This window comes from Ictalurus furcatus, chromosome 9, assembly GCF_023375685.1.
Source record: "Ictalurus furcatus strain D&B chromosome 9, Billie_1.0, whole genome shotgun sequence".
NCBI lineage: Eukaryota > Metazoa > Chordata > Actinopteri > Siluriformes > Ictaluridae > Ictalurus > Ictalurus furcatus.
In genome coordinates, this window is record NC_071263.1 from 15896260 (window position 1) to 15923768 (window position 27509).

Genomic DNA, 27509 nt, shown 5'->3' on the forward strand with positions numbered 1-27509 from the left:
TACATGGAGTGCGGCTACTTTACTAGCCTGCATCATGCGTTTCATCCCTACTGGAGCACAATGCCCTGCCGATTTACACACCACAATGCCAGCAAAAGATTTAGTACGGCTCATCTTTAATAAACTGTAGCTGATCTGTTTGCTTTCCATGTCATTAATAGTAATTCACCACTGTGTATGTATATAAAAGTATCTTACAGCAAGAGGAGAGGGAGAGAGAGAGAGAGAGAGAGAGAGAGAGAGAGAGCGAGCGAGAGTGAGCAGAGAAAATAAGAAAGACCCCAATTCTCTCCAGTGCCATAATAGTGAAATGAGCAGATATAAATGTGTTAAGAGTATCTCTTGCATCTTGTATGGACTGCATGCATTTAATCTGGAAAGCTTATTAAGGGTGAGTCATTGCTATGCAAAGAAGCGCTCGGCGCTTTTCTCTGCTCCTTTCAGCCGAGTGCAGTGTTTGGCCAATAGGCCTGGCCCCCCGCCTCCCATTGGGCATTCATAACATGCAACATTTGCACAATGTATCTCTCAAAGGCTACTGAATAGGGGGCCTTAATACTCATGTAAACAACTGCAAACCAATTACTTAATGAATCGGCCCCACACATAATGAGGAGCAACACAAAGGCCCATAAATGCATTTTTTGCACCAAAGCCCTGCTTTAAACTCCAATCCCTCAGCTCTAGCGTCGGCTTAACTGCCACATCGTAATTATGGCTAAGACAACAGAGAGGCAGGCATAATTTTTTTTTCAACTTTGGGCCCAGCCAGCATGTCTTTTGATGTTGCTCATCATCTCAGTAACAAAATAACAGCAATAAGTGTGTGTGTGTGAGTGTGTGTGTGTGTGTGCGTGCATGAGAGAGAGAGAGAGAGAGAGAGAGAGAGAGAGAGAGAGAGAGAGATGAGCACATGTTTTGTAGTGTTCAAGTGTAGGGCACTTGTGGAAGCAATAAAGCGCAAGAAATTGCTATGGTAAGAGGCATTCTTAAACAGGGAAAAAAAAATAATATGAAAGCGTTCACTGGAAAACTATACAACACTGAAAATCTTCTGCCTTTAAAGTGCAACTTCATATTGTAGTGATTTACAACCAGACCAAGCAAACAAAAAACCACTGTGACCTCATCATTGAAACAGCCGTCCTAAGGTCTCTGGGTATCTCGCCCAACAGATTCTGAGGTGTGTGCTATAACTTTGGTTGGGGGGGGGGGGGGGGTTATGATCTGAAAGCATCTCGCCCTGGAGATGGCTCATGTTTATTAATGCAGCCATTCATTGAGCAGGCCATGGCATCCATCAGAGAGCTCTGATCGAGTGTGGCCATTATGCCCTTCCCTTGGCTAATAGTGTATGCTAGCCAGGAAAGACAGAGAGAGAGAGAGAGAGACACACACAGAGAGAGACACACAGAGAGACACAGAGAGAGAGAAAGAGAGAGAAGGAGTGGACCAGAAGAAAAAAAAAAACCTAATACAAAAAAAAAGGCAGTACAGATGGATAGCCTGGGCCAACAGACTCCTGGCCCTTGTGTCGGCACTGCGCTCAGTAATCACATGAAATCAAAGACGATTACTCCTCATAATGTTTGCCCACCCATTACCTGCCCTAATACATCCACAGTGAAGAGGCACATCAGCACAGAGAGCCTTCTCCTCTGCATTTTATAGCTGATTGTACATAGATTTATTGATGTGCAAGTTAAAATATTCTACACTCAAGCTTTTCTGTGATTTAAATCTCTGATTTGCTGTGTGAGGATGCACGGTATTTTTAAAAAAAGGGAAAAAGAAAAAAAAAAGAAAAAAAGTTCAGTTTGACTGATGAAAATTCATCACAGTTGCTCTATTTATAAAAAACACATTATCATGTAAATCATCGTTATCCATACAGTTTCTTACCGCAAGTCTTGAATAAGCCTCTTGCTACTCCCCGATTTTTCATGATCTGATAAACCTTAGAATGTAAAAGGAAAAATCATGTGCATTACAAGCAAACTTATTATGAAAATAAGGTAGTCATACCATAAAACCATTGGGCAATATGACAAAAAATATCATATGACTATAATATCACATGTATCTGCTAGCAAAACAGTCTAGTTGTATAAATGTAAAATATTTTTGTTTTAAACAGTTTTTTTTTTACAAAGGAGAAATCTAAAAATAATTTTTAAAAAATCCAAAAACAAAGATTAATAAAAAAAAAAGTCATCACTTATCATATAATTTAACATTTTTAAAGATTTATTTTAAGATTACATCTCAGAAAAGCCTACTGCGATAAATTACATCACAGTATTGATATTATATTGGCATACTGCCCAGCCCTACTTAGGATTGTGTAAATGATCTCTGTAGTCTTCCAAAAGAGCACGGTTAGATCAGATACCTGATGGCTCTAAGTCAGAACCATCTTCCTCCTCCTCTTCCTTCTGTGCGCTCTGCCACTGGTTCTCTTGTGTGATTGATTGCTTAAGCAGCTGATATGCTTTTGTCTCTACAAAAAAAAAAAAGAAAGATAAAAACACACACAAAACAGGCTGATCAAATATTTGCCCAAGACCTGCGTTTCCAACTTTGCAGGGCCTCCATGTTTAATGAACCAACAGGAGCCTTTGAGAGCTCTGATGAGGAAAGAGTGGAGGGGGAAGGACATAAGATGAACACTAAACTACGGATTTAGTTCAGACACGCAGGCAGCCGGCTGTCGCCACGCAACAACAACGACGACCATCCTTTTGTGTTATCACCTGAATACAGTCAAATCATGCTTCAGTCTACATAACCTTTGAAAGAAAATGATAAGGGTAGTAAAGCCTTACTTTGATATTCTTTTTATTAGAATGTACATTAGGGGAATTATATAATGCACCCTTTTGCTCACAGTCAGCGATGTTGAGCTAAATTACTGTGAGTTATGTTTTACTTTTCAAACTTACAAAACACAGCATCAGTTTTATCCTGACTACTGACAACTTCAGAAAGTACTATCACTGTACAACCCAGATTAGCTACACTACTTTTTAAACTACAGTGATGAATGTCACTCACTTACCACTGATACTTATTAATGATACTAATTTAATGCCTTTGATGACTATTATAAGGACTGCACAGGGACTCAGACGGTACCTCACAACTTCAGGACCTGGGGTGTGTCTGTGCACCTTCTTATATGCATGTAGCTTTTCATCATTGTAATTCAGTATGCTCTCACCTCCCAAAAGCATCTTAATAGGTGGGGATTGGCTACTCTAAATTGTCCCTAGAGGTCAATGGTTATGTGAGGTTTTTTCTTTCCTGTCAACATCTGAATTAATTAAGTATCACGTGAGTTTATGAGCCATTACTAACGTTGTGACTCCACATAGGTTTTTCTCCTCACATTTCTGATCATCATCATCATCATCATCAAGGCAGAAAATGGTGATGGGAAAATTATAACAGAATGACAATCGCAATGATCTGAATTATCCATCCATCTTCTACCGCTTCCTCCTTTTCAGGGTCACGGGGAACCTGGAGCCTATCCCAGGAAGCATCGGGCACAAGGCGGGGTACACCCTGGACAGGGTGCCAGTCAATCGCCAGGGCACAATCACATACACACTCAAACACCCAGATCTGAATTATATCCAAACAAAAATAGTGCTGACACTGTGATGGACTTGACATCCCTCCAGAGTCTATTTCTGATTTGCACCCAGTTATCCATAAGTGGTCACTGAAGGAGAATGAATGTTATAAGATCATAAAAGCCAATCACTAATTGTAAACCCCAAAAAGATCACCAACTGACTGGCTCTTAAAGTGAATCTACAACATAATAGACTGCAATGCCTCATTACCTCACGGAAATTATTAGAATTGTTGAAATGTAACTGTCAACAGATGAACAACGCCTTCCGATGCCCATTTACTCACTAAGAAAGATAAACGTGTACTGAATCTAAAAGGTTTTTTTTTGTGTGTGTGCTGCAAAATCTACAAAAACATCATTGTTTCCATATAGGAATAAACACACATTAAAAAGGATTTATTTAGATGATTTGGGTGTTTACTGTGATGACTGCAAAAGAAAGACCCCAGCGTCTGCCTGTAAATATTTCCGACACGGGCAGGGATAACAGAGGTGTTTTTTGTACTGCCGTGCCTTTGATTAGTGGCAGTAAGATGCTGGACTTCTTTCTTTAGGGAAGCCAGCAGATGAAAGGCACAGTATGAAATCAGATAGCCAAGTGGAATAATGGACAGTTTTACATTTCTGAGCCTGGTGCTGGGGGCTTGCTAGTCTGAACTCTTAAAGGCATACCTTCACATCAAATCTTTTCAAGTCTGCCTCTAGCTGTAGAAGATAATGAGAACCAATGCCAGATCTTGTATGGCACCCCCCGGCCGGCCAGAGGACAATTAAATGGCTATATTATTCTGCCCAAGAATCTCAGTTTTATGTGTACCAATGACAGAAGAAGGGGGAGATGAGCCTGTTTTCTCTTGTGATAATTAGAGGACCTCTTCTGCTCTTCAGCTGGAACTTTCACCTCCATCATCTTTCCACAACTGTCTATTTTTGGGTGGGGGGCAGAGACCCCCATTATTCATTGACCAAGAGAAAGAACTTCCAATTGGGCGGGATTTCTGGACTGACTTTTTACCTCTAATAGGAAGACTTTCCACAGGGCTTTGGTTGGAACTGTCCTCTTCATCACTTTGTTCTTCTGGAAAAAAGAAACGAGAGAAAAAAAAAAGCACGGTGAGAGGGGGAGAGCAGGAAAGAGAGAGGAAGATGGAGAGAGGGGGGAGGGGGGGTTGTTGTGCAGTCTTTGTGTATCTGAACAGCAGGACTGATGGGGACAGGGACGGGTTTAAATGGGGAATTGAAGGTCCACTAGGCATTAACGGGGTAAAGAAATGGAATTCTGACGGAGTGTTTTCTCATGAGGACCACAAAGCCCTGGCACAATGCTCTTCTTCCAATCTTCTAGCAGAATGGAATCACTATATTGAGACTTTCCATCATAAAGCATTACAGATCAACGCTTACAAGCGTGACCTTGTCTGCCTCTGAAATACCTGCAGATTCCCTCTTTGATCTGTGTGGGCATCAAGTGCCGTAACCAGCTCGCTCAATTTTTGTGTTAAGTAGGATCCTTTTTTAACTTCACTCATACCAGCCTTTATTAAAATAATGTAATTAATGAAACTTTTGTTTGTAAAAGTGTTTCCTATTTTACACAAAATCAAAGCAGCTACTAGCCAAGAAAAGTTTAGTTGACTGTGTACTATGATACATGGAATTAACAAATATTTATTTATGAACAAAATTTGATAGGTCAACAATTTACATAATGCACAGACTATATTATATCTCTAAATGGGGACATTATCCCCATGTATTATCAAACAAATACTGTTTTGTCCAGACAATAAGTCGCTCTGTACAATAAGATGCACAACTGCAAAGCTCAACTTCTTTGTTCAATTCATATTAAATGTATCCAGCATTTTTTTTTTTTTTTTTTTTTTTTTGCATAATGCTTTAAAACAGCACTTCAGAGCCACCTACTGGTATTGTGTTGCTTGTTTTGTGCCTGTTAGTGAAGGGTTGCTGAGCTGAGTTATTGGCTACAGTCCTTTCTCAATATCTCTGTCTGCCCTGGAAAATAAAAAACCTCATCTGTACAAAGACAGTACATGTTTAATGCTTAAAGTTGAAACCATGACATTTTTGCTTGCATAAAAAAAAGTCCTGCTATGACAAAGATTATTTCATCTAAGTGATAATAGTAAAAACAGTGTTCCATCACACACAATGTTAATTCACATGGAAGCTCTAGCTTAAGATACAGACCCATACACCATGAACTGACCTTTACCACATTCTTTATTTTTTACAGTTTGCAAATTAAACTTTCTATGAAAAATCTATATATGAAATATCTATAGAGAACGTGCTAAGCTTGCTCACTTGTGCTGTTAGCATATCTCATAGCTGAATGGTGCTCTGAGAACAAAAGCTTCAATGTGGCAATTGTTTTGTGATTCCTTTTGCTAATTCTGATAACTACTGAAGTGATTACATTCACTGAAGTGATTAAGTGTTGGTGGCAAAATATTGCAATTGCAAGTGTAGCATGACTACATGATAAACAGGAATAGTACAATTAGGCAAAAAACACAAAAATGATGACATACAGTCTCCTTAAAAAAATGTATTGGAACAGCAAGGCCAATTCGTTTGTTTTTGTTAAACATTGTAGACATTTTGTTTTGAGATCAAAAGATTAATATTAGACGATAGATCAGAATTTTAGCTTTCATTTTTTGATATTTACTTATATGTTATGTTAAACAATTTAGAACATGGTACCTTTTGTTTGAACGCACCCATATTTCAAGTAATCAAAATTATTGGAACACGTGACACAGGTGTTTCTTGCTACCCAGATGTGCCCTGTTAAATGGATTGTTTAAACAATTAATAGCTCTGAATGTTTACTCTTGGTTTGAGCCCTGGGTCTTGCCTATGAAGACTGTGTGTTGTTAAAAAAAAAAAAAAAAAAGAGTATAAACCCACATGAAGATCAGGGAGCTGTCTATGGGAGAAAAGCAAGCAATTTTGAAGCTGAGAAAAAGGGAAAAATCAGTCAGACACATTGCATATGCATTGGGCATAGCCAATACAACAATTTGGAATGTGCCAAAAAAGAAAGAACCCACTGGTGTACAAACAACCAGGCCAAGGAAAACAACTGCAGTTGATGACAAACATTGTTGTGAAAAAAAACCCCAAAACAACAAACAGTCAGTGACAACACCAAAAAGCTCCACAGGGCAGGAATGAAAGTATCACAGTCCACCATTCGTAAAGAGAACCGGGAGCAGAAATACAGAGGTCATACCACAAGATGCAAACCTCTCACGAGCAGTAAGACTCAGAAAGCCAAATTGGAATTCACAAAGAAATACAGAGATGAGCCACAAAAGTTCTGGAACAAAGATTAGCCTCTACCAAAGTGATGAAAAGGCCAAAGTGTGGAGAAAGTAAGAATCTGTTCATGATCCAAAACATATGAGCGCATTGGTCAAGCAAGGTGGAGGAAGTGCCATGGCGTGCGCTTGTATGGCTACTTCTGGAAGATGCTCGCTAATCTTTATTGATGATGTATCTCATGATGGTAGCAGCAGAATGAAATCAGAAGTTTTCAGAAACATTTTGTCTGCCAACACAACAGAGGATTCATCAGGCAAGTCAGTTGCCAGACCTTAATCCAACTGAGGATGTATTTCACCCCCTGAAGAGTAGAATGAAGTGAGAAACTCCCAAAAACCAACAACAACTGAAAGAAGAATAAGATAAAAGGAGATGTCACCGACTTGATGCAAGGGATATGCAACCAAATATTAAGTGCCATTTACTTTAAAAAATTGGGTGATCTGCCACCAGAGGTGTCATGTTTTAAGTTTAACATATCTAGATTAAGAAATGAAAGCTGAAATTCTAATCTATTGTCTACATTCATTCAAAACAATGGTAGGGGGCAAAACAAGTCTTATAGTCCAGAAAATATATGAATGATTCTAAAGCAAGCCCTACCTGTGGTTCAGAACAACTAGAAAGATTCCACATAGAGTGATGTATATTCTCTCGATACATATATATGCCAAATAAATGTATCTTTTTTTTTTAAATAATAAAATGTTCATAAATTGTCACATTGTTTAACGTTTAGCATAAGTGTTTTAATTCCAATGATTTCTAACATTTGTTTTTGTTAGAAATCAGAATTCAGTATTCAACAGTGTTCTGAGCATAACTACATTTTCTGTATGACCTTGTGGAGGAGAAGATGGCAGTGTATGGCTAGCAAAAAGTGTGAGTAGCTGTGGGTGTGCACTGACCGCGCGTTCCAGTGGAGCTGATGGATTTCTTGGAGGGTCTGACCAGTTTGATCTCCACGATGTCATTTAAAAGCGAGGGTAAGCTGCAGGATGAGGAGTCCTCACTCTCCGCTGAGTGATGAGTCTCAGCCGCATGGGTCAAAAGCCTCTTCAGCAGCACTTCGGCCTGTATCCCAACCCCACACACACACACCTGTAACTCAACAGCACTGAATATACTCCTCTTCTCGATTCAGCATTCCTTACAGATAGAGACATCTAGAGTGACATAAATTATACCAAATATGTCTCCAACTGTGTAACTGATAACACGTTCAAATAATTGGGATGTAATCAGCTGAGGATATCCTGTCCGCCTCATCTCACTATGACATCTCTTCATAGGAAACGCAGCATACAAGTTACAAGAAAGCAGTAGCATGACAGCTGACGGTGACTTTGAATATATCTCCAAACGAATCGCTCTTATCTATTAAGACGTGTCTCTCTCTCTCTCTATTCTTCAAATCCCAACTCTCAAATCAAGTGTGCTGTTCGTAACATTTAATGAGTATTAATCTAAAAACTCAAGCACTTCAAATATTTTACGTAATTTTAGCTCCGATCTGTAGGTCAGTAACACAGATTACCAGAACAGACTGTCACATGCATCTGGGTTTCTATTAAGACCCTGAAGCTTATTATTATTATTATTATTATTATTATTATACAAATCTGTATTAGTTAATTGCAGCATGGCAAAAAGAAAAAGAAAAAAAATTCAGTGAACTGGTGCATTTTAAAATTTAATATTTAGTCTTGCAACCCGACATGCATGCAAAACATTTTCTGTTCTCTCAGAGCAAACAAGGCAGAGAGAGGGAAAAGCACTTATCCTCCTGCTACTCTTGGCCATGATGATGGGAGAGCTGTTGGATCACACTCTTGAGAGCTCTAGTCTTTCTCTTTCTTGTGTTTGCACATTCTCTTCACAGTCACAACAGCTAGTACACTAATAATTCTCCTCAACATACTAATGTAAAAATATCATCCTATACAATTCATACATACATGAAAAAATAAGAAGGTAAAAATACTGTAAGCTAAAGGTGCATGTTTCTGGGGTGTCATTTTTGCACTTGCAGTGATTACTAAAATTATGGATTAATAGCTAATAACACTAAGGCCACAACATTGCCTTTACGTCAAAATCTAGGGCTGGACTATATTTTGATATAATATCGAGATCATGATAAAAGATTACACGATAGACTTCTCAGATATTGTTGGTATGGTGATGAATTTTTTAAATGTTTTTAATAATTACAAGGTACTGAATGGATGACGTTGATTTGATGTGATTAAAAAAATAATTGTCTTCTTTGCCTTTGTAGGCATTAAAGAAATGCATCATTGAAGTCAGTTTAACGTTTCTTTTTGTTGTCTTTGTTTATTTTACTACTGTTTTGCAGACAGTTTGCAGCGTGTATCGTAGAAATGTTCTTAAGCATCATAATATGATATTTGTGTCATATCGCCTATCTCTAGCAAAATCTATAGAGATATTCAATATAATATTTCACGTGTAGCCTAGAATTGTGTGATACTGATTTTTTTCCTTGTTTGTGATTTTCAAAAATTGTGATAAATGATTTAATTGTCCAGAAGACAAGCATTTCTACCATTTCAGGTTTAAGGATAATAGGGCAGGGCGTAATAATATTATCAGCTGTGCAGTCAGGAATGAATAAGAAATAGTTAATTGATTTTAGTTAAGTCTAACATAGGTTATTAGATTTTATTTCATATAATGATTCTTCCTTGATCTTCACAGAAAGCGATTATATGGCACAAGCCTAGTATAGACTCAGATTTCGATGAGGAGAAGAAAAAGATGAAGAGGAAGAAGATTCATCAATCAGAGCCCAAGAGATGCCAGGCAAAATTCCATCTGTACTAAACACTTGGGTATTTTAGTGCAATACCAGTATTGAGCTTCACTGTCAAAGACAAAAGACACAAAACCATTCAAAAAGAACATGCGTCTACACCTATTTAAGGTTGAGTGGATAGAAGCGCTACCTTGTCTGCGTAGGAGGCATTGTAGTGCACTAGGAGCGGAGAGAAGAGCTGCACAATGCTGTTGAGGGAAAGAACCTCTTGCTGCAACAGCTGAAGGGCGTGTGTGAACCAGCGCTCCCACAGGGCAACGCTATCACCAGACAGACACGACCTGAATGCACATACACACACACACACACACACACACACACACACACACACAACACTGACGATAATAGCACATCCTACATTATCATAATATGTATAACCGAACAGCATTTGATATCAAACTATTGTTATACAATTACAGATAATTACAAGGTAATAATTTATCACACAAAAGATATATAATAAAATGCATTAACCACATTTATTTCATAAAGAAAGCAGAAATAGAGATAAGGAACAATAACAACAAGAGTTACTACCCAGTACAGCATGTACAAATATTCCTTTTCATGTTGTTATTTAGTGGACTATATAAGTGAAATGAATGCACATTCCATGGCTTAATCTGCATATCAATATGCAGAACATAAATGATTATTTTCCATCTTTATGTTCAATAGGGCTCAGTCTCTCTTATGAACAACAATCTGCTACAAACTACAGACACTACACAGCCACGCTACAGCAGCCTAATGCAGGGTGTAAACTACCTGATGTGTGCTGGATCTACTGCAGTGGACCAGTGTATGTTAACCAGATCGCTGTGTAGCAGGCAGCCATGAGTTGTGGTCCATAACAACCAGGGCAACTGCTGCAGAACCACGGCTCCACATGCACGCAGCTCCTCTCCTCTCAGCTCTCCACGCTGACGACACAGGCTGCGGAATACACACAGTTATAATGAGCTGACACACACACACACTTTTATGTGTATTGATTTTTTTTGTACATGCACACGCATGAAACTGCAATCCATTTTATAATAATTATTCACACAAAAAGTCACAACTTTACAATTCTATCAAATTTGCAAGCAAAATAAGAAAATCGATCATTTTAAGATGCCATGCTCATTCATTTGCCGACACACATCCTAATTATCAGCCCCTAACTCAACAGCAAGAAGGGAGTTACTATGACAATTCACAGTGATCTGAAACCCTTCAGAAGCCGAGATTTATTGATAGAATTTTGCCGATGCCAAGTAATGGCACTTAATTTAAAGTGAGTGCTCTTAAAGACAGGATAACGCAATTTCCCCTGGAAGTATAAACACTACACAGCAATGAAAAGAAGACTCGAGCAAAGCAGTGAATTGTACCTAATAGTCTCCCTGAGCTTCTGTTCACTGACTGCAGAACTACTGTACAGCTCGGTGTCTCTAGCAGGGAGTCGCTCCTCAATGCTGTCCAGCAGATAAAAGAATTCCTCCAGTGACAGTCTGAAAGTAAAAACAAAATTCCAGATGAGCAAACCACACCACAGTTTATGTATTACCTGTGTGTGTGTGTGTATTGTTCCCATCAATCTGTACAGGAACTCAACATTTTTTTGTGATTGCTGTGGCCAAAAATGCTTGGTTTTGTGCCTTTTTGCGGAAAACTACTTGAATTGGTGAAAATATAATTGCACATTTGTTTTGCACAGTCTTTCGCATTATTTGTTTGTGAATGAGCCCTTTTGGCTGCATTCAAGTTCGATGCACGTAAATGGAAGAGGACGTCACATGACTGTCTTATGAAACAGTTAATACAGTTAGACAATAAAGTACAATGTATACTTCATGCAATCTCATATGAAAATTTACATGGCAAGCAAATTCAAACCCAGCACTTGCTTTTTGGGGAAAATTTTTTTTTTTTTTTTTTTTTTTAAATATGTCAACAAATATTAAATCACAGGTGATGGTGGAAATAACTGTTAATCCTATATCTGTCTTTGTGGATTTTTAGCCAGGCCCAAATCCCAAGCCCTTCCCACATGAAAGGCCCAAAAAGAATCTATGATGGTCTATAATTGGTTCAGAGGTCAGAGAACATTCGCTGTCTCTATTTGACGGTTGTTTCTTGATAACATCCGGAGTAAGCCACCCATGTAAGTTATATCCATGATGCGGTGTAGAGCACAAGCCATCTGGCCAAGCCCACTTCAGAGAGACTGCTGCAGTCTCTCTGCAGTCTGGAGGAAAATCTAATTTTACTCTAACTCTCTATCTCCTTCAGCAATGGACAGAGCATCCATGTTTCTGTGTTTTATTTGGCGGAACCATTCAACCATGGCCTTTCCTAACAACAGTGCTGTGAACATTTGATTATGTACTAGCTTATTCTACAGGGTCTTTTTTGTAATCTACTGCAGTTTGTATTTATTTCAGATGTCTTTCTTCTTTATCATAAAGGTGCATATAATTTGCTATCTAATATTTAGTGGATTAGTGGACACGTTTGTATTACCTTTGTACGATTTCAAATCAAGCATTAAAAACAACAAAAAGAGAGCATGCAGATTGCTGTAAAGGCCAGGATGTGCTCAGATTCATATTTAAGGTTTGCATTCACTAAGCTAGGAGAATAAAAGAGTTACAGAAAAGAGCCTAATATGTACTTCTCCTCACAAGGCCACATATTCATACTTAAACATTAGTTACATTAGTAAAATCTGAAGCTGTTGCTTAGTAAGAATTGATTTAATTAAAAGGTGAAATAAAGTGCATACATATAAAACGATCTGAAACTGAAAAAAAAAAAGACACATCTGATGTCAAAGAAACTGTACATGGAAATGAGAGGCAATATTCATGTGCAAACTGTAGCAGTTTGTAAAAGATTCCACTATAGCAATCCAGTAGGGTTGTAATGATGTACAAAACGATACGATATGATGTGCCTCGAAACAATACCTTTTCAATACAAAAATAAAAATAGCCTGAATATGGGCCTTAGGTTTCCATTTTCAATAATGTCATGTCAGTCATTGTGTGATCCATTCAGACTCTTAGCAGTATATAACAAAACTAAAGAATGTAACAAAATTAAATATGCCTAAGCAAATCACTAGCATGATTCTGGATGGTGTGTCTGAAGCACAAGGCTCCCCCCCCCCCCCCATTCTGCTTTCAGCTGTTTGTGCTGTCAGAGTCACACAGCTCTGACAGATTTGTTTTCAATCCTGCATTCTCCACTTCCAAATATGAACTTCCCAAAAACTGCAGTGATTTCTTTAGCCTGGACGGAATCAGTGAGGAAAGGCGACTATATGATATGCTGTATCATTACACCCTTACTAGTCAGTTTTCTACACGTTTCACTACAGGGGGAATATTTTTTTAGTGGAATATTACAAATATACTGAGCAATCTGACAGCAGATATCCTGCAGATACACCTGCCTTTTTAAAAAAAGTTTTATTAAGGTATTAGATAAACCAACCTTATAAGGTACACCATGCATATTATAACTATATACGGTTTATAGTTTGTTTTTTCCATGCACAATGTCTGTTAGTCACCATGTACACTTCATCAGTAAAGTGTAAAAGTGTAGTTTTGGTGTGTTCCATTATAGTAAATCCACTAGGGTTTTAAAAAGCCAGCACCTCCATTGTATCTGAGAAGGAGAATGTCACTGCTATGCTGAGAAATATCACCACCTAAATAACATCTGGTCAGCAGTGGTCCATTTCCATTGATGGATGTGGTAGGAGAGGTTGCCAAATTATGCACAGCAACAGATGGGCTACAGTGACTTATAAACTAAGGGAATGTCTTCTGAAGTATTCCAGAATGGTTACTATTCAATTAAAGTTTTTTTAAGATAAAAAAAAAAAACCTGATTTATCAATCAAATATAATATTTACTGCTAAATTCCATGGTCAATAAAAGCTGACCATAATGAAAAGCAGCTCAGCTGGTAATACACATACAAAACACAAGCATCAATCTGGAATCGAATACACTGCCGAGCAATTCGCTACAACCACATTATTTAAACTGGTGGACATCATCTCATGGGCTCTTTTCCTAAAGTGCTGCCCACACTTCCATTCCTCTGAACACTCAGAGAGTGTCAAGAAATTGTCGACTCTACTGTGAGCAACTCTCCCGAGCAGAAAATTGCTCCGTTATAGCATTATCAGGGATTAGGGCAATAATGTTGAAATCGGGTCTAAGCCTTCCCTACATGCTACATGATGTCCCGAAGCTGCCACTGAGTCTCAATGAGTGAAGCCCTATGAAGCATGACCTTAGTTCATCAAATTCCCACAGACAGACATATACAGAGGAGCACAAACACACACACACACACACACACACACACACACACACACACACACACCTGAATTCGCACATACAGAGATTCACAGGAGTGAAACAGGAAAAAGTGCTGGCAATTGTTATGTTTGCCTGGTTCTTCAAAAGAACTCTCTTGTGGACTTCTCAGTCACTAATAATAAACGTGTTGGCTTCAGCTGCTGCAAACCTTTGTACCACAATTTTTTGGAGACATTGTTTCATAAAGCACTACCTCTGTTCTGGCTTTGGGAAAAGAGGTTCTCCAGACTCCACTCCATTTTTAGACTCTTGAATCGGTGTGACATTCTTCATGGTTTTGTGCTGCTCATGGAGGCCATCACCAAGTGAAGCTGAAACATCTCTGCTGGAGTCAAGTGAAAGGTCAGGTGTGACCTCTGCATCAGAGCTACCGATACTGGAGCTTTTGCTTTTACTCTGATCTGAAAGCACACAAACACACTCAACATTTCAACACTTAATATCTAACAAGAGATCAAATAACTGAGTTGCTCAACCTCCCAAGATTAAATAGCTCCAATTCCTGTCTACTGTCTGAATGATCATCATCTAACAGCACATACTAATCAGAGAAAGCAAATAAAAACATTTCAACACCAATTTATTTTATTTTTTTTGAGTGTTGTGATGCAGTCTCTATATGTGAATTGGGAGACACAACGGATTGCTGTAGCATGACCGAGATTCAAATTCAAATTCCAGTAAGAGAAAAGCCCCCTACTGACTTCAAATCTGATAAATAGTCTGCACACTTTAACAAATATAATGTCCTTACATTTTAAAGACTTGAAACAAATAATATAACAGTGTAGCACATAAAGTTGAGGAAATAGCACTAATAAAATTAAATAAACAGAAACTCTAACCCGGTCAGAGCAACAAAACAGAGAAGCACATTAATACAGAAGTAGATTTAAGAGGAGTAAGTCCACAAAATCTAGACGAAGTAATGCATCGACAATATCTTCAATAAGAATCCGAATTCTGTAGAGCTGGAAGGCCGAGTGCAAAAAAACAATAAAAGAAAAGTAAAGAAATTCTCCACTATATAGGTGATGCAATTCACCCCGATATCAAGTGTTTCCTATATCATATTCCCGATATCATAGTCTCCTGCTTCCTCCGCTGAAATAAAGTCCTTCTGAGCACCGTTATATGTTATGCGAAGCCGAGCTGGGTGAAGTATTCCATAGCGAGCGCCCTCAATACCACGAAGTTGACGCCGAACCTCGTTAAACGCGGCCCGGGCCCAGGCTGTCTTGGCTGTGTAGTCAGGGAAAACGGAGATGGTCAGATCCTTTACTTTAATCCACTGGATCTCTCTTGCACGGCGTAAAATGTCAACACAGTCAGTGTAATAGTGGAATCTACACACAGTAGATCGTGGTCGTTCACCAGGCTTGGGCTTCGGCTGAAGGGTCCAGTGGGACCGGTCCAGAACCGGCTCCTTCTCCAGACCAAACGCCTCTTTTAACAAGGCCGCTACAGCAGCGGTTGTACATGTGTCAGCGCCCTCTGGAACTCCCACTATCCTAACGTTACTGCGCCGTGACCTTGACTCCAAATCCTCACATTTATTCTCTAATTGAGTCACGGTCGCAGTGAGAGACTTGATAGTAGTCTTCATGTGAACTATGTCATCGGTGCAATCGGAGAGCACGTGCTGCATTTCCACAACAGTGCCTTTCAGTGTTGATATGGTGGCCTCGGTAGCAACTTTATCACTAGCCAGCTGTGTCAACCTGGATAGTAGACAGCGCACCCCCGAGAGTCTCCTGGAGCTCCTTTTTAAAAATATCGGCAATCTCCTTCCTCAGTGAAACCAGCAACTCAAGCTTGAGTGCGACGAAGTCAGGGTCACTGCTCGGCAACGCGGATTCAAAGGGAGAAGGGGGCTCGCTCGCGGCGCGCACCCTAGCCCTCAGTTGTGTCTGAATACTACCACGGGTTTTCGTATTCTTTCCAGACATTTTAACGAGCCACAAATTTAAAAGTGCAAACAAGGAAAAGATGTAGAATAAGTCAAAATATATTATATGACCAAAAAGCACTAATTATTACAATTTTAATCGAAATCAGCAGGAGACTCCAAGTTCGCGTCCTACTCCATCGAACTCCGAATTCGAACTTCACTGTGCTCCTCTAGCAGTCAATTAAAAAAATAATCTTGTATAGTAGCACTATTTATATTGTTCTCTGCTTGATATATCACTTTGCTTGTATTTCCTCATTTGTAAGACGCTTTGGATAAAAGTGTCTGCTAAATAAATAAATGTCGATGTAAATGTAAACCTGTGTTTATTCTGTTTGTGACATAATGGTTCGCAAATCATAACAGAACATTGCCTACGAACATTGAAACCAGCATAGCATAAATGTCAAAATGTCTAACCTGGAACAGGTGTATGACGTTGTAGTGTCGGCTCTCTAGAGTTCCTGCACACAGAGGAGCCTGTTGAGTGAGTGGTATCTGGGGACGCACTCTGGCTGAGATGGCTCTGCAGTGATGCACTGCTCTTTGGCCTGCTGGCGCTTCCATGATGAGAGCACACTCCAGATGCCTTCAAGGTCACATGAGTAGAAGCCAGCTGTCCTGACCCGCACACCTCTATTTCGCTCACACATGGATCACAATCGAACACCGGTTGCCTTTCAGGGAAATCACTGGAATTTAGAATGTCATCAGATAAAGATTTGTTGCCGCTGGCTTTTGAAACTGGGGCGTTCATCAAAGGGCTGCTTTGTAGCAAAGAAGATGAAGGGTGATTAGGTTTTGGCTCCATCAGTGAATGTGCGCTCATGATGCCATCCTCCACCAAAGTGTCTTTGAGGGGTTGCCAACCCATTAAGGTGATAGCAGGTTGAGACGACATTCGCCCAGTGCTGAGAGAAAGGGACCTGCTTTGTTCCTGCTAATTATTTGGAGAGAGAGAGAGAGAGAGAGAGAGAGAGAGAGAGAGAAAGAGAGAGAGAGAGAGAGAAATATGAAGGACTCTGGAAGAACTTCTCGCAAAAATGTATGGGAAGAATTATTGACATCCCTAAATAATATTTACATTACTTGCATACATGTGTGTGGGATCATTTTAAAAGTAGTATTTTGCATACAATTTGCACACTTCAAAATCTCCTATTCTTGAAAGAGTAGTGTGTTAAAATAAATCTTTACTTTATACCCACATTTTTAAAACATCCCTTATTGTATGTGGTATTCATCTTTCTCACAGGATCTTACAGACAATGCCAGAATTATTGGAAGTCATGAAGACAAACACACATGAACACTACCTATTGTAGTATACTGTGGGATCTCAGGCAAGCACTGAATATGCGCCATGATTTTAATGTTGATAGACTCCCCAAAGAGGGCTCTATGTAGTCAACAGGGTGTGGTTCCAGACATTAAGAAAAGAACTCCGGTTACGCTTGCTCCTTTCCCAATAAACTCAAAACCAAAGTCTTTCAAAAAGGGCCGTTTTTAAGGCATTTAATTTGGGTAAATGGTATAATTTCTTCTCCAATCATCTTTTCAGCTGAGTGTACTGAGATCTCTGTCTTAACTTCTTAATCTTCAGAAATGTTTTACTCCCATGCTGCGATTCATGCCTGCAATGGTACTACGGCACTATGGAGCAAAATCTGCCACACAAAATAAACAAAACGCGTGGCTTCTGTGTCTCTTCTGATAAGGGTCTTAAATACCAAACAGTTAGCTGCTTAATAATATCCACTGTAAACCGCAAGGCCTGCCTGGCAGATCCAGTGGTGTAAAAAAAAAAAAAAAGAGAGAGAGAGGAAGGAAAAGTTAATTTCTTGGCTGAGTGATTTCATCGCTAGCTGCAGGGCAAAGTAGAAAGTGTTTTGCTAAAGTAGCAATTGATTCTTCTATCAATCTGTGGCACACGCCTGCTCTTCCAAGGAAAGTATTAAATATGAAAATCATATCCCGTTATCATGGCTTCCCAGCTTTCAGGCTGGTAAGCTCCCCTAATGAATACTGCTGCCTCGGGGACATGCGCACAGCCAGCAGTGGCGTGTATGCATAATGGAGTGATTCCTCCCATCTCTGCTCATTGTAATATTGCCAGGCTCGAGGGGGGGTGGGGGGGGACCACAGTCACAAGTGACTGCTTGAGACAACATGCTCCAAGTCATTATGAGCCGTCTTCCACATTTCATCTGAAAGCGCTCAAATCGCTTCAAGTGACGGAAAGAAGCAGCCGCAGGATTCAACCACATTTGTGGCCCAAGCACAACGTGCTGGATTAAACACCTGTGCTACCACAGATATGGTGACAAAACCGTAGTGTCTACATAACTGCGATTTTGGTTTTGCAGGACTACAGACCGAAGCGTAGTTTAACCGCTCATAATCGCAGATGGCTAATATAACTGTAGCAGCAAAAGACTGAGGCTAAAAAAAGACAGCAGGCAGTCAATGCTCTTAGCATAAAAGGTAGTCAATACAAGTTCTTCTTTTTTTCCCCGAGAGCTTCATAAAAAATGTGTAACATGTTGGTTTAAAGTCTGCAATACTACTTTATAAAATTAAAAAGGGATCATTTCAGCTCCAAGAATATCACAGTAATTACTTCAAGCACTTCCCAAATACCTTTTGATTGTAAATTAATTGCAGCCTTTGAACACCAATATGCTACATAAAATATCAAAATAAAAGTGTCTACTGAAGAAGAACTGCAGAGTAATTGATATGCTAGCTTATTATTCTTCTCTCCCACTTTCTTTTCTTTTCACTGAAAAAAACTGAACTGGTGATATCTCATCAAATGCAGAGATAGCTTTGTTAAACTTGAAATGCCAAATAATGGTTTAGGAAAGCTCTTACCTTTTGTGCGTCAAGTCCTCTTTCGCGTTCCCTCTCCTTCCCCTCCTCCGGAAGCCTTGCAATGCGATTTTTACATTCCAGCTGTATGAAATGTTATCTATTTAGCAATTAACCAACATGTTCTAGCTCATCCAACTCAATACTAATACTAATACTAATAATTTTAAAAATGTCTTATTTAAAAAAAAAAAAAACCTACATATTAGCAAGCTTTAACACTGTAATTTGCATCAATGCACTGGCAACCCTTAACACCAAGACCTACATTGTCCAGGTTTCGAAAAATTCATATACATTATAAATGAGTATAACTCAACTTCACTGGAGCACATGTTTACTCATCACTTCAACGCATACTTAAAGTCTTACAGCGTAAACTTGAAAATAAAAACGAGGAGAAAGAGGAGAATTAGGTTTATCTCTGAAAGTGTAGTCACTTGGTGTGGATATTCCCCTCTGAGTGCCCTTAACACTGCCTGCCAGGGCTCTTCATCAATCCAGTGGTTAGTCAGAATGACTGTCTTAATCCAAATTTCAATTAAAACGCCTAATGGCAGCTGTGAGGACACTGGGATTACCTCCTGTCTGCCACTTCATTTGCCTAAGACAGTAGCAGCTCCACAACAAGAAACCAAGCACAATTTGACATTTTTTCGTAATAACTTCCTAAATAATTATACATACACACACACACACACACACACACACACACACACACACACACACACACACAGCACTATAGACATACAGTGACAGGAAGACAGGACAGATTTGTATACATCATTTGTGCTGTACAACTGTGCTGTCTTTGTAACAAAGAATGTTGGTAACTCAACTATTTATTTCAATAAATAGCAAATAATGCAAGTTTAATTTGACCAGGTATCTGCAGCTATGTGTGCTTTTAGCTATCATATCAATAATGTTAAACAACCTTTAGAAATCCAACGTGGTCCTTAATTAAAAATCCACAAATATAATCTAGACACATTAAAACAAAGGCTGTCTTTTTTTTGTTGAGAAGGGGATTTCCAGAGGTACTTTAGCATCTAAATAGTGGGCAATTAATTTGGGGTGGTGTAATTAAACAAATTTGCTATTAAGCTGTCGAGCACTGTTCAATTTAAAGTGATAATCGACCACAGCCATTGTTTTCTTTTTCTCATTTTCCTTGATAAATGGTAGTGTTGGAGTGTTTACTATTCTTAAAGCGTACAGAGTTTATGAATTAGGCAAACGCAGATGAGAAATCAGACAATGATACTGGATTATAGGTGAATTGAAGCTGAAAACTATTACTCATGTTGCAAAAACAGTCTGCATGTAGGGCTGTAATAGTGTGTGATCGAACTGTGTAAAATTACAAAGTGATAAATGTAAGAGATTTTATGGAAATGTCATTATCAAAAATAGCATTTCATATAAATAAATAAACAAGCAAAAAAAAAAAAAGAGATTCCGTCAAATCCTGGGGGGTATTTTCAACTTTTCTTTAGTTTAAAGACACTCCAGGAAGCACTTTTCTTTATATTAACTCCCACTAAACCCAAAACAAAACTAAGTTTGTTTTTTTCTGAGAAACAAAACTGAATTTAAAATGCAGAACAATTAAATATAAACGAGATTTAAAAGGCCTCAACAATTCCAAATGTTTAAAATATGTTACTGAGTTTCTAACACAGGTATTTTAGACATACATGCTATGATCATGTGACCAATTAATGAACAAGTGCAACTTGTTAACAACAAAGCAATTATAATAAAAAGTCCAATATTATATTAAAACGAGGTGTATGTAGTATGCATGGACAGCAATGTGTACAATGATCATGAAGACACGCCCATCTGTCAGATGTAAATGGATCACAATTAATAAAGACTTTACTACTGGAACATTATTTACATATATCACACACACACACATCCCTCAAAAAAAAAAGTGAATATCGTGGAAAAGTAATTTTTTTCTGGAATTGAATTCAGTGTAACTTTCATATATTCTAGATTCATTACACAAAGTGAAATATTTCAAGCCTTTTTTGTTTTAATTTTGATGATTATAGCTTACAGTTCATGGAAATCAAAAATCCAGTATCTCAAAATATTAGAATAAACAATTTATAATAAAGAAATGTCGACCTGAGAAGAGCTCTAATCAGCTAATTAACTCAAAACACCTGCAAAGGTTTCCTAAGCCTTTAATCTCTCATTCTGTTTCAGTACACACAACCACAATCATGGGGAAGATGAAAGTAAATTTTGCATTTCATTTGGAAATCAAGGTCCCAGAGTCTGGAGGAAGAGTGGAGAGGCACAGAATCCAAGTTGCTTGAAGTCCAGTGTGAAGTTTCCACAGTCAGTGATGATTTGGGGTGTCATGTCATCTGCTGGTGTTGGTCCACTGTGTTTTCTCAAGTCGAGAGTCGATGCAGCATCTACTTGGAGATTTTAGAGCACTTCATGCTTCTATCTGCTGACAAGCTTTATGGAGATGCTGGTTTCCCTTTCCAGCAGGACTCGGCACTTGCCCACAGTGCCAAAACTACTAGTCACTGGTTTGCTGAGCATGGTATTACTGTGCTTGATTGGCCAGACAACTCACTTGACCTGAACCCCATAGAGAATCTCTGAGAGACACCAGACCCAACAATACAGACGAGCTGAAGGCCACTATCAAAGCAACCTGGGCTTCCAGAACACCTCAGCAGTGCCACAGGCTGATTGCCTCCATGCCATGCCGCATTGAAGCAGTAATTCCTGCAAAAGGAGCCCTGACCAAGTATTAAGTACATAAATTAACATACTTTTCAGAAGGTAATCATCAAGATTAAAACAAAAGAAAGGCTTGAAATATCACTTTATGTGTAATTACTCTAGAATATACAAAAGTTCCCCTTTTTGAATTAAATTACAGGGATTTTTTTTACTTTTCCACAATATTCTAATTTTATGAGATTCACCTGTCTGTGTGTGTCATTATATATATTATAGATTCACCAGACTGTGTATTTTTAAATGGTCAATTAAGACCATGATATTTTTATACTAGATCAACATACCATGAACATTTCAAACCACATCACCCAATACATGTATGAAAACTGTAGTATGTTACATCACATGGAAACATTAACAGGATCACAGAACATACACCAAACATTCATTACATCTGCATTTGGACACCTGGGGGGGTCTTTTTTTTTTTTTTTTTAAAAGGACAGACTATCAGAAAATCCTTGGGTCAATGAGAAATTCAAAACCACAACAACAAATATGATAAATATCAGCTCTTATAATCTAATTCATAAGCAGCATTCTGCAGAACAGTTGCCAAGAAAAATACCTTCAAGTGATGCAGTACGGTGTAGTCTACAGAGCATTCCTTCGCTTTTAATACCAGGCTCTCAGCACTTCTCAGAAGCTCAAGGTTACGAGTCTTTGCTTGCTGCTCTCTCTTACACAGCTCCCTATGATAGTGCCACATCTTGGTGCATTTTAGCCTGGCCCTGGGGGTGGGGGAGAAAATATATATATACATATTTTTCTACCAATCTTTAACAAGGGTGTCAATAATTCTGGAGTTGATTTAATAAAAATCATGTCATATAGGTTTGCATTTGGTGTCAACCTGCATCAGTTAGTCAGCATATATACACCTGATCAGAAACTAATAACAGCTTCTGCCAATCATTGCAAGAGTGATACTGAACAAAAATGGTGCTTAAATTAATTGAAGACTAGCTACAAATTTCTGCTAATGGCTTTGGACATTTAATTGCTACTCAATGGCAAAAATGCTTTTTCGCTTAATAAATAAATAAATAAATAAATAAATAAATAAATAAATGGGGAATGAAGGAAAAAATCTGTATTTAGATCATAAAGGCTGATTCACTAACCTCTTGCATATTTCCTGCTCATACGCTGTTGCAAAATGTTTGTTTGCGTCCATGAATTTAGTAGAGATGCACAAAAACAAATAGGTCTCCAGCACTTGTGTTAAGAGCCATCATATCATACACGAGTGGAGAAGAGGCTAGTTATCTAATTGTCCTAAAACAAAAGTTTAGGTGTGAAGTCCAATTCATACAACATGAGAAACATCGTATTCAAGTGTTAGAAAAGTGCATCAACAAAATGTACACCACATCAAAAATCTTCAGTGTTACTAGACACTGATCTCGAATCATGCACTTATTCAGAATTTAGTGCTTTTCATGATGTCTGAACTAAAAAATGAAACTATTTTGTTTAGTTGTATAATCAATGGCGGATTGTTTAAATTAGGATTGCAAACACGTTATTTTATCATTATCTTTGTGAGAAACTTCCACTGACAATTATTAAAGCAGCTAATTATTGCTAGGCCAACACCTAAATCTAAGCTTAAACTCAGCAACGAAATTCAAACATTTTGACCCTTTTAGTGTGTTTATTTATTTGATTTAAATAAAACCTTCAATTTGTATTTAAAAACACACACACACACACACACACACACACACATACATAAGTCAAACAAGACACTCACAGTCTTTCTTCTGATCTTGAGTGGGTGAAAAACTCTTCCTCCAACTCATGCCTTCTTTTTTCCCTAAAGAAAAAAAAATTATTTATAAACACACATTATTATGCTCTTTATTAATGAATTAGCTTATGTTTGGAGCTTTAAGAGACATTTCTCTGCCCAGTCTCTTCAAGGTTCTTGCAAAACAGCAGTAATAGCTAGTCCAGTACCCGACTACAAACACTGAAGATAGTCAGATGTCTGGAGCTGATCTTATAAAGCAGTAAGTCAGTTAGCTGTAAACACCAAACACGCTGATGTACAGAGAACCTGTAAACACGCTGATGTACAGAGAACCTGTAAACACGCTGATGTACAGAGAACCTGTAAACACGCTGATGTACAGAGTACCTGTAAACAGCAAACACGCTGACGTACAGAGTGCCTGTTAACAACAAACACACTGATGTACAGAGAACCTGTAAACACGCTGATGTACAGAGAACCTGTAAACACGCTGATGTACAGAGAACCTGTAAACACGCTGATGTACAGAGTACCTGTAAACACGCTGATGTACAGAGAACCTGTAAACACGCTGATGTACAGAGAACCTGTAAACACGCTGATGTACAGAGTACCTGTAAACACGCTGATGTACAACCTGTAAACAGCAAACACGCTGATGTACAGAGTACCTGTAAACAGCAAACACGCTGATGTACAGAGAACCTGTAAACACCAAACACGCTGATGTACAGAGTACCTGTAAACACACTGATGTACAGAGAACCTGTAAACACCAAACACGCTGATGTACAGAGAACCTGTAAACACCAAACACGCTGATGTACAGAGTACCTGTAAACACACTGATGTACAGAGAACCTGTAAACACCAAACACGCTGATGTACAGAGAACCTGTAAACACGCTGATGTACAGAGAACCTGTAAACACGCTGATGTACAGAGAACCTGTGAACTCGCTGATGTACAGAGAACCTGTAAACACGCTGATGTACAGAGAACCTGTAAACACGCTGATGTACAGAGAACCTGTAAACACGCTGATGTACAGAGAACCTGTAAACACGCGGATGTACAGAGAACCTGTAAACACGCTGATGTACAGAGAACCTGTAAACACGCGGATGTACAGAGAACCTGTAAACACGCTGATGTACAGAGTACCTGTAAACACCAAACACGCTGATGTACAGAGAACCTGTAAACACCAAACACGCTGATGTACAGAGAACCTGTAAACACGCTGATGTACAGACAACCTGTAAACACGCTGATGTACAGAGAACCTGTAAACACGCTGATGTACAGAGAACCTGTAAACACGCGGATGTACAGAGAACCTGTAAACACGCTGATGTACAGAGAACCTGTAAACACCAAACACACTGATGTACAGAGAACCTGTAAACACGCTGATGTACAGAGAACCTGTAAACACGCTGATGTAGAGTACCTGTAAACACGCTGATGTACAGAGAACCTGTAAACACGCTGATGTACAGAGAACCTGTAAACACGCTGATGTACAGACAACCTGTAAACACCAAACACGCTGATGTACACACAACCTGTAAACACACTGATGTACAGAGAACCTGTAAACACCAAACACGCTGATGTACAGAGAACCTGTAAACACGCTGATGTACAGAGAACCTGTAAACACCAAACACGCTGATGTACAGAGAACCTGTAAACACGCTGATGTACAGAGAACCTGTAAACACGCTGATGTACAGAGAACCTGTAAACACGCTGATGTACAGAGAACCTGTAAACACGCTGATGTACAGAGTACCTGTAAACACGCTGATGTACAGAGAACCTGTAAACACACTGATGTACAGACAACCTGTAAACACCAAACACGCTGATGTACAGAGTACCTGTAAACAGCAAACACGCTGATGTACAGAGAACCTGTAAACACCAAACACGCTGATGTACAGAGAACCTGTAAACACCAAACACGCTGATGTACAGAGAACCTGTAAACACACTGATGTACAGAGAACCTGTAAACACCAAACACGCTGATGTACAGAGAACCTGTAAACACGCTGATGTACAGAGAACCTGTAAACACGCTGATGTACAGAGAACCTGTAAACACGCTGATGTACAGAGAACCTGTAAACACGCTGATGTACAGAGAACCTGTAAACACGCTGATGTACAGAGAACCTGTAAACACGCTGATGTACAGAGAACCTGTAAACACGCTGATGTACAGAGAACCTGTAAACACGCTGATGTACAGAGAACCTGTAAACACGCTGATGTACAGAGAACCTGTAAACACGCGGATGTACAGAGAACCTGTAAACACGCTGATGTACAGAGAACCTGTAAACACGCTGATGTACAGAGAACCTGTAAACACGCTGATGTACAGAGTACCTGTAAACACGCTGATGTACAGAGAACCTGTAAACACACTGATGTACAGACAACCTGTAAACACCAAACACGCTGATGTACAGAGTACCTGTAAACAGCAAACACGCTGATGTACAGAGAACCTGTAAACACCAAACACGCTGATGTACAGAGAACCTGTAAACACCAAACACGCTGATGTACAGAGAACCTGTAAACACACTGATGTACAGAGAACCTGTAAACACAAAACACGCTGATGTACAGAGAACCTGTAAACACGCGGATGTACAGAGAACCTGTAAACACGCGGATGTACAGAGAACCTGTAAACACGCGGATGTACAGAGAACCTGTAAACACGCGGATGTACAGAGAACCTGTAAACACGCTGATGTACAGAGAACCTGTAAACACGCTGATGTACAGAGAACCTGTAAACACGCTGATGTACAGAGAACCTGTAAACACCATCCTGTTTTCCACCTTCTCGCGTTTAAACACTCGTTTATAGTTCTGCGTAGTTAAGTCAGTAAACTCCATCTACTTCAAACTTGAACTGTAGTGATACACTATACAGGAGGCTAGTTAGCTAACAGCTTAGTAAAGTCACTTTCCCCAAACAAACGTTAACTAGCTAACTGTACAGAAGCACATTGCTAAGCAACGGCAAATTTGACCAGTTAGCAAAGCTGTGCTAGCTAGTTTCCTTCAGTAAACCTGGTTTAACCGGTGTATCACACACTGACTTCTTAGGCAGGTCTTGACTCTGCCTCGCTTTGCCTCTTCTTAGACAGCTTTGTTAGCCAGCTGAAATGATGTATGCACCTTCTTACCTTTCGTGTATAGTGTTCTGAATAGATCCAATAGTTTCGAAGTATTCGGAAGTGCAAAAAGCCATTACAGGTTAGCTGAAACCTGCACACGCAAGCGAGCTAGCACAGTAGCCTTAGCTGTACTCCAAACCGCAGCTAAACAGTGAGTCTAAGCTGGTGTTAGCAGCGGTTGCCATGTGTACTGCCGCGCGCGCGCACGCACACACGCGCACAGCGGCTCTTACAAACTACTATGCGATTATATACGGGGTTTTACGGTAACTACTAGGCGCTTGGGTAAAAAAACAAATCCAGCTCTGTTGTTTTCTTTCATATTTCTTAAAATGAGGCAGTGAAGTGATTTCATATTAAGCGAGGATATAGTATAAACAGTCATTTGCAAGGATATATACAACTGTATTGTTTTTGTTCTTTTTTACAATTTAGCTTTTTATCGCTCCTCAAAAATAGAACGTTTCTTAATATCAGAGTGTCTTTCTGAAGCTTTCTTTTATATTTCTTACAAATGGCACAGTGAACTTCATATTAAAGGAGAACATTTAACATGTGTTGTGTCTGCGCGCGCGCCTCACATGAACACGATTTTCAGTCATGTACAGGTGCATCTAAAAAAAATCTGAATATCGTGGAAAATTTCATTCTTTCCCCCGTATTTTAATTCAAAAAGTGTAACTTTCATATTTTCTAGAGCCATTACACATAAAGTGAA

The 27509-nt window shown here is 39.1% G+C and overlaps 1 protein-coding gene across 5 annotated transcripts in view; it reads right to left on the reverse strand.

The window, feature by feature from the left end:
• Positions 1 to 27236, reverse strand: part of kiz (kizuna centrosomal protein) — a 34733-nt gene extending 7497 nt beyond the window's left edge. Inside the window, exons 1-13 of one of the 5 annotated variants that reach the window (XM_053632964.1) lie at positions 26801 to 27236; positions 23582 to 23644; positions 22394 to 22556; positions 19051 to 19131; positions 16597 to 17116; positions 14419 to 14626; positions 11216 to 11335; positions 10605 to 10772; positions 9967 to 10117; positions 7906 to 8071; positions 4659 to 4718; positions 2393 to 2500; positions 1903 to 1957 (exon numbers count right to left, since the gene is read on the reverse strand). In XM_053632964.1, the coding sequence (XP_053488939.1) occupies positions 1903 to 1957; positions 2393 to 2500; positions 4659 to 4718; positions 7906 to 8071; positions 9967 to 10117; positions 10605 to 10772; positions 11216 to 11335; positions 14419 to 14626; positions 16597 to 17116; positions 19051 to 19131; positions 22394 to 22556; positions 23582 to 23644; positions 26801 to 26865 (1928 nt within the window). In that variant the 5' untranslated portion in view covers positions 26866 to 27236. Of the gene's footprint in view, positions 1 to 1902; positions 1958 to 2392; positions 2501 to 4658; positions 4722 to 5569; positions 5660 to 7905; positions 8072 to 9966; positions 10118 to 10604; positions 10773 to 11215; positions 11336 to 14418; positions 14627 to 16596; positions 17117 to 19050; positions 19132 to 22393; positions 22557 to 22949; positions 23104 to 23581; positions 23645 to 26800 lie in introns of those variants that run through there. The other 4 variants (XM_053632963.1, XM_053632965.1, XM_053632966.1 and 1 more) reach the window with 4 other exon arrangements.
• Positions 27237 to 27509: the final 273 nt, after the last annotated feature.